Below are 8,619 nucleotides of genomic sequence, written 5' to 3' on the forward strand. Positions count from 1 at the left end.
ATGGTAACTTGCTAATCTTTTGTTTCAGCAACGTTTTGTTATTAGAGATATACATCCATAAGTTATGCTGAAAGCTGTGGGTTCTAAAAATTCTACCTTTTTCTAGGTTATGCTTTGAACTTCGGCTGCCGGAGGATGGTGGGGGTTAAGCAATGGATGATGGAATAGAAAGATGGTAATGTCACCATTGATGAGAAGCTTATCTGGATTTAGATTCTGGGGCTCGTATTTCAAATTCTGCAAGATCAGACCAAATACCAGATATAGATCCCTCCCTTGTATACACAATTTTCTCTCTTGATGGCAGCATCAAAGTGTTTCGAATTCATTCATAAAAAATTACCGTCCAAATTATTTGGAACTGCTCTTTACCCTTCCGCTTGGTTGTAGTAGAATTGATATATATAGAAAAATAAAGAAACATTACAAAAACGCTTGTTTTAGTTGGCATTTTCATAACCCTAAAAAAGTTTGATGAAAGCATGTATTCCCTATTTTTGTAAAGCCTATCTTGCACAGAGTCAGGTTCCATGCTTAATTGTTTTGGTTAGAATCAAAAAGATTTTCATCACAATATGATACCAGAGAAGCCATCATTGAAGGATTCACTGGCTAATCGAACTAAACTGCGTTTACTTAGTCTCCTACTATATTTAAAGAGAATTCCTACTATATTTAATGAGAATTTTGGAGAGTCCATCTCTGGTTCAATGGTTTCATGTGATCGCACTTGGGCAAAGATAAGGATTAAGCGAGCAGTTAAGAGACTTCCAAAAGAAAAGTCACCACTTCCACAAAACAAAAAAAGTCCATATTTATTAGAGTTCCATCAAAAACTTAAGAGAAATTTACTTTAAATGAGCTTTTCACGTATATTACAGGTGCTATCTGATCCTTCAAAAATTGATGCAACTTGAGATAATTCACAAAACAAAAATGTACACTTGAACGACAGAGCCACAGAGCTCTGTTGCTCAATCTCCTGAACTCTCACAAGAACTTCCAAGGTTCGGCACAATGTCATGAACTGACAGCCTGATCACATGTGAAGCTGATAATCCTGATATCTCTATGCACTCTTCCAAGTCTGCATCACAAGCCAGCATGACCCACTCATGATCATCATCCAGATACTTGATATCAAATGTGCCCACTTCAAGTTTCAGCCTCTTTGCAACTTCATCTTTCAATGCACTGATGCCAGCAGTGATTTGCAATCGAAATCTAATTATATCTTCTTTGTAACTTGCCTTGATGGTAACCGTTTTCATTTCGTGCATGACCATGGGAGGCAATGGATCAGCAGCCATTGCATGTTCATCTTCACAACCCTCCCCTGCATCACTGCAGAGATTTTTCAAATCTTTTGAGCTTCCTGAATCTTCAATCAGCATCCTAGAAAGCCGCGGCTGAGGCTCTGCCACATTAACGCCAGGCATCAAGCATATTGAAGGCAGGTTTGGACCACCAGCATATTGTAGTGTGAACTCCAAAGGATCAGTAACAACTGTTCCTTGTTTCAAGTTGGAGAGAGGAGATGCATTATCCCAAAAGGTTTTATTGACCGGACATCCATGACATGAACCTTGGGAAGCAGGGGTCTCTACGCTCCCTTCTGAAGAACTTTTTGTTTTCGAACAAGGAGAGTCTTTACCAGGTTCTGCCTTTGGACTGGGAAGACCATGACCAAGTTCTAGTTGAGCCAAAAGTTTGTCATGCTGATCATCTCTTTCGGGTGTTTTATGTGGTGATGAAACATTATCTTTCACAGCACCTTTGCTCTCTTTAGATTCATCCAAATTAACAGACCAAGAGATGGAACCAACAGTAACAGGAAGAGGACATGCAAGAGAAGACAAATTAAATGCTCCTTCTGCACCTTGAACTGACTCCATCACTCGTTTCAGCTTGGAAAGAGAGCGGTTAAGCTTGTTGATCTTACGAGATGGCCATCTGGAAATCCCGTGTTGCCTACAGATGCGCTTCATTGTAGTGGGACAAACTGTGAACCCAGAAAACCTATGGTTACAGATGGATACAGCTTTATAATTAAATTGGAAAGATGCTAGGGGAAGAATACCAGTTTATAGGTGGTGGTGGTGCAAGTGGCGGTGGTGATTGTGGCAAATATAAAGAACAGCAAGTGGAGGCAAATTATTTTAGCTACTACAAATCCATATATATATTGCCTGCATGCACAAAAATAAGAATGAACACATAAGCAAGATTGCAGGCATCAGTTTATCTCACCTCCAAGACTCTTTGCAGCATCTTTCAGACTCCCAGAGAAGTATTGTTGGAGAACCTCTAAACTGAACGATTTCTCTGCTTTGCCACTCTTTTCTGGAGCTCCATTGTTTTTGTTGCTCAATAAAGAACTAGATGCCCCACCAATACCTGAGACAAAATGTATGTTGCTGGCCCTCTCAGCATTTGCATGTGGAGGCAAATGTTGCTTAAGTGCATCGGAAGTTGCATTTCCCTCATTCTGTGAATCATCATGGCCCTCAGGGATATGAGTTTCAGGGGATGTATGAACATAAGCGTCACAATTTTGACTGCAGATATGTTTAGGTTCACATCCATGATTCTCATATGCAAACATGTCAATGACTTCAAAAGATATTCCTTCTTGGAGATCTAAATCACTAACAACTTTCAAGCTGCGAAAACAATTTTTCATCAAGGTTGAAATAGAGTCTAATAAAGCCCGTTGCTCAACAGGATTCTTGCAGTCTTGTGGAAGGAAGAACTCCACTATGTAATCATCATCTCCTGAATGAGTACTTTGTAAGCATATGGCAAGACAGCCAACCAATCCAAACATCCAAGCATAGTGTACAAGGGGGTACTCACTCTTACAGAACTTGGCAACGTCTTCTGCAAAACATGGCCTCCGTAATGCAAATGCCCTGCCAGCAACTCCTTGCCCAATTTGTAAATGATGTTCTACACAAGCTTCCCTAAATCCCCACATGTGAGCATCAATAACATAAAATGCAATATCAGTTGCTGACATGCACACCTGTCCCATGCAACTTCCATCAAAGCTTGAACAATTTTTTTTCAGACCACCACCATGTGTTAGGATGGTACCATGCTTGCATGGAACCCAGGTCTGAGCCAGAGGTAACTTTTGTGCTTCACAAACAACAGTTAGTATTTCCAGAATTTCAGCCAGAGCTGCTTGGCGCCCTTCATTAGAAATCTGATTCAAACATAATATCATATTCATGAATTTGTGAATCCAACAGAAATGATAATTTAACTAAAGTAGCAACAGAATACTGACTCACTTGAATGTTTGGATGGTCCAAGATTTCAGAGCTTTTCAGATTTACTGTCTGCAGGATGATGAAAATACATCATTCACAGAGTTTGGTGGAATTGATAAGAGCAACATAACAAGTTAGCATGACTGATATGGCCTAAACAAACATAATGCGAATAAATTCTACAGGACCAGACTTAACAGAAGAAAAAGGGAAGAGCAATAGTAGGTGTATCAATGGTTCGAGCCTGGTCAACAAAGAATAAACCCATATCCAACCCATTCATAATCAGGTTGAAAAAAATTAAACCATATCCAACCCACACCCTATCTGCCAATCCAATTAGTGATATACTTGTTGATTGTGTACCTTAAAACATAAAAATGAAAAGTCAAAATAAATTGATAAAGAGAGGAGAAAAAATTAAAGTAGAAAAGAAAAACATAGCAAATCCTGAACATGTTGTCCAACCCATATTTCTCTTCTATATTTTGAGGTTTTATTCCATCATCATTAACTATGCAGCTTTACTAATCACTCGATCCAGGCTTTGACTTGCCCATGGCCTGGTAGGATGGGTTTGTCCACCCCATGGTGACCTATCAGGTATTGAGGCTAGATCCAAACCCAAACTCATTTATTAACAAGTTGGTTTTTTGTAACCCAAAACAGACCCAAATATTAAAAACCCTCACCGAAGGTGCCAAGCTCATTTATTTCAAGCTAATCCGGATAGAAATTGCCACCCCTAAGCAAGAGTACAATCAAAATAGTTGTTAGAAATTGTCTTATTTCATGCCAATGTAAAGTTTCCCAAATCGGTACCAGAGGTCATATCGGCCAGTGGCCGATTCGACACGGTACGAGTTTGTACCATGCCATTCCAAAATAGCGAGAGCTGGAGAGGGAGAGGGAGAGGGAGAGGGAGAGGGAGAGGGAGGAAAAGAGAGAGAGAGTTGAAGAGGAAGGGAAAGGGAGAGGGAGGAAGGGAGGAAGGGAGGGAGAGAGAGGGAGAGGGAGGAGGAGAAAGAGGGCTCAAAAACCTCATCGTCGTCGTTGGAGTGGATGAAGAGGGGGAGAGGGAAGAGGGAAGGAAGTGGGAGGGCCGAGGAAAATCCTAACCCTAGCGGAGTGAGCGAGCGAGAGAGAGAGAGAGAGAGAGAGAGAGAGAAAGAGAGGAGAGGGAGAGAGGAGGGAGGGAGGGGGAGGGAGGGATGCTTATCGATGACGCCAAGGGAAGAGGGAGAGCAATATCAATCAAGCATCGGGAGAGGGGGGTTTGGGGTTTGAGCCAGTTTAATCAAACAGTAGAGGCCGACAGGGCAAACTATCCTGACTCCCCGTTGTTTTGATTGTGTACGCCCTAAACCAGACAGTTTGAAATTGTACGGCCAACCATGATGCCATGTTTAGACTCAATGAAACTCAAAAGTAAGCAATTTTGGCTTCTCCATTACAAATATGAAGAGATGGCCACAAGTACATTGTAACACCAAGCTATACTAGTATCAATTCTTATGAGACAAATACAAGGAGGAGTTGATGTACCTATTTGCTTTTCTAAAGTAATGGATGGGACAACATTATAGACAAAAGGAGGCTCAGCAAGCCCTTCTAACCATTTATAGTATCATGCGATCCCCTTCACATTGATTGAGAGATCAAAAATAAAACACCAAGTCAACTCCTTCAGAAAGGGCTTTTAGTATCTCCTGGCCTAGGTCCTTGTTACAACCCGGATGGCATAACAAGACTTTCACCAAAACAGATTTCATTAGGACAACTAGCATGTAGAAACCCCAATACCTACTTCTGAGACAAATCAGCAAGTTCCTGCATATTGCCCAAAGCTGCCCTACTTTCCGATACCAAAAACACCCTGAATTCCTATTCTTTTATGACAATTTAGACACATGATACATAGTTACATGCTATAATGCAACATGGTCAGCTGCGGTTCTCAACTGCTGTTTGCTTGTACATTCACCAATGCAATTTGACGGATAATTTCCAAGATGGTTTTTAAGTTCCCACATGTAAAACACTTAACATACAACAGACAAGATTCTTTAAACAAAGTCATATTAATGGCATTCTATTTTTATAGTGATGAAGAAGTAAAGTGATGCTCGTATCATAAATGGATGTCCTCGTAGTCAACCAAGTAAACCAGTATAAGAAAAACTGTCCTCCATAATTTCAGGATAAATTTATGATATAGGGCTAAAAGGTATACCAACCTGGAGAGCTTTGCAGACTATGTCAACCTCATGAGAGTAATTGATCTTCTGTGAAGTCATTACAAGTTCAACCACACCAACACAAGACTGATCAGAAGGTTCAAAAACTGGCAAGGCCAAGGTCCCTTGAACATTGTAATTGAGGGCATGGGCAAGGCGTAGATACTCCTTGCTGCTATAGTACTGCACACTGGGTGTCCACTCAGGCAGTCTATACCTGTAAACCCGACCTGGAAGCCCCAGATATCCACCGCTATCTTCATCAACTGAAAAAATGTACGTCAGAGAAACTGTTCTGTACTGAAGTAACCCGGTGCTCCGAGGATCAAGAACAAAGGGTTGCCCTGAAGTGGTGAGAAAACACTGATCCCCTTTCTTCACCGGTGCCCAAACCTGAACCAGTACATGCTGGTCTGTTGATTCCTTGAAGTACCTCAGTGCCTGCATCATCCTCTCCTTTATCACACACGAAGCATCAGAATTCTCCTTCATTGCTGACATTGGGAGCTGCCTTGCTTTGCTACTGTTCGCATTAACATTCCCATGCGTCGCATCAGCATTAGCTGAGAATCAAAAAGCAAGGTTGCTTTTCTTATTAATGATCATATAAAATGTCAGCGAAAATTTTGGACATATGTTCAATAAAATCACGTGTGGTGCAAATCACTCGTAAAAAAAGAGAAAAAGAATCCAACAGACACTGCATCTGTACTACTCTAGACAAAATAAGAACAAGCATTAAGAATATCTGGTGAAAGATAACACCTGACTGATAGCTTCAAGCACGTAGAAGATAGACATTGTCATATTCTTATAGGCAAACAGAAACTGACAGAGGAACAAAACGATAATGGGAACCAAATGGATTTGTAAATTTCATAATTGCTGACGAAACCAAGGCAAAATCTTGAATTGCGTAGGATTACAAACAACCATCCAAATAGCAACCACTTATCCTTCTTGTACTCTTCCAAGAGCAAAAGAATAGACACCAGATAATACAAGCGCCGAAAAGCATCGAGTTTGATAATTAGAAAAAAAAAATTCTTTCATGCTTTCATCAACCTAAAAACAATAGAACTACGAGACAAGCAAAAAAAAACTTGCTTAACAATTTCTTAATTGCAGCGACACGTAGCACTGGAACCTCGAGAAATGAAAACGAGAAGTTATCTCAAAGAAATCTGGAGAAATCGAGCAAAAATGAGAGAAAAGGGGTAGAATCTAAAATATAGCTCAAACAAGTCAAATCGAGAATCACCGTCGATGAATCGGGGGCAGTCCGCGAGGGAGCTCGAGATCTCGGCGGCTCCATCCTCGAATATCGAGAGAGGAGACGGTGGAGGGGGGAAGGAAAGCTGGGTGAGGCTCGGGAAAGGAGAGGAGGAGGAGAGGAGAAACGAGGAAGGCGGGCTGGAGAGGATGGCGATGGGATCGAACGACCCGGGGGAGCCGTCGAGGTAGAGATCGAGGTCCATGAGCTCCCGGCTGAGGGCGGCCGGGTCGGCGTCTTGTGGCTTCTCGTCGCCGGCTTCCGGCATGGGAGGAGGGAGAGCGAAGGGAAGGAGAAGCGGCCGAGATGGATGGCGGTGAATCCATCTGGGAGCTGGTGCGACGGGGCCACTTTGAACTAGTGGCACCGAGACGAGCCATAAAATAAGATAATGGACAAAGAAATCAAGCCGATTGGGAGCACATCACCGTCGGATGAGATCATTGCGGGTTCTGACGGTCGGGAGAGGCGCTGCGTGCTGATGTAACTCCTGTTACGGATTCGGATGGAGTTTTTTAATCCATTTTTGTTTTTTTTTTTTCAGCACGATGGATGAGGCCAGCTGGCATACTGGGGGGGAGGCGGTTGTGTGTATGGTCCGCTCGACCTTGGACGCTTTGTCCCGGTCCCTTAAGGATGGGGTCCGCATGGATTTAGTTATGGCGTCCGCCGCAAAAGCACGAAGACATGTACTTGCATGGATTTTGACCATTTCGGGCGATTTGCGTTGCTTGATTAGCGTTTGCTTTCATCGAGCCCAATTGGAGAAAGCTGGGAGATTTTTTTCTCTCCCAATGTTTATTACATCTGCTTATAGGCTAGGCTAGGCTCGACTCAGCCTCAGCCCATTTATAACCAAAATTAGTTAGATCCGAGATTGGCCTGGACTTCCCGGGCTCAAGTCCGGTAGCCTTGGACATCGGTCTGCACCTTAAGCTTTTTGAATCGCCATGGAGGCAAGAGAGGGAGAGGATGCTGCGGCGGCACCGAGAGGGCAAGCCATCGATGCGGCGGCGGCGACATGGAAAGCAGACGATGACTTGGTTATTGTGATTGGCTGGATTCAGGAGTGCACTGGTGACAAAGATGGTTGAACATATGAGGCATGGCAACTGGAGACATTGTCTTCCGAGCCAAATACATCTGTGGAGAGATTTATGGAGCTGTGGATTGGGTGGCTTTTTTTTTATGGCCAACTAATTTGGAGAGTTCTTTAGATTGGTGAGAAGCTGCCTAGAACGTTTTGCGATTTATTATATTTTATTTTTTAAAAATATATTTATATTAGGGTTATATGAGTCATCCGTTATAATAAAAAAAAAAAAAAGAAGATTGTTAAAGCTTAAGCCCGTAACGAGCACTTGCCAATTATTCTATTGAATATACGGTCGTAAAAAAAGAGAGAAATAAGCAGTTTCACGTGGACCTTTTAAAGGCAAGGCTGCGGCAATCACAGCTTGTGGGTGGAAGTGAATGGAAGTGGAGACAAAGTTCGGAAGTAAAATCTCCAATGCTGACCGTGGGTGAGCAAACGAGTTTTGGTAGCGACTTTGCATGGTTAGCTTGGAAGGTGGTCACCGTCCAAAGAGCAATCTGGCTCCATTGGTTGAGCAAAAGCAAACAAACCAAGAGGAGTTGAAGAAGAGCGGAAAGGATGGTCCAATCCAAAAAGGGGAATACGGCACAACTTGAATATAGAAATTGGTGATCAGAGGATCCACAAATTATCCGGTGTCTAGTCAAGTTATCAATGATAAGAAGACGATATAGCAAGGACCTGTACGCATACCACGTCGGCAGTGCACCACGGGAACAAGCTGAGATGAGATGTACA

The 8,619-nt window shown here is 42.4% G+C and overlaps 1 protein-coding gene across 1 annotated transcript; it reads right to left on the reverse strand.

Moving 5' to 3' along the window:
* Positions 1–789: 789 nt before the first annotated feature.
* Positions 790–7,137, reverse strand: LOC103719014 (protein NLP3). Its single transcript, XM_008808066.4, has 5 exons — positions 6,774–7,137; positions 5,513–6,075; positions 3,297–3,344; positions 2,251–3,208; positions 790–2,002 (listed from the first exon to the last, which is right to left on the reverse strand). Exons 1-5 carry the CDS (start codon positions 7,051–7,053, stop codon positions 975–977), a joined length of 2,877 nt encoding a protein of 958 aa, XP_008806288.2. The 5' UTR covers positions 7,054–7,137; the 3' UTR covers positions 790–974.
* Positions 7,138–8,619: the final 1,482 nt, after the last annotated feature.

Source organism: Phoenix dactylifera, chromosome 11 (genome assembly GCF_009389715.1).
Source record: "Phoenix dactylifera cultivar Barhee BC4 chromosome 11, palm_55x_up_171113_PBpolish2nd_filt_p, whole genome shotgun sequence".
NCBI classification, from domain to species: Eukaryota; Viridiplantae; Streptophyta; class Magnoliopsida; order Arecales; family Arecaceae; genus Phoenix; species Phoenix dactylifera.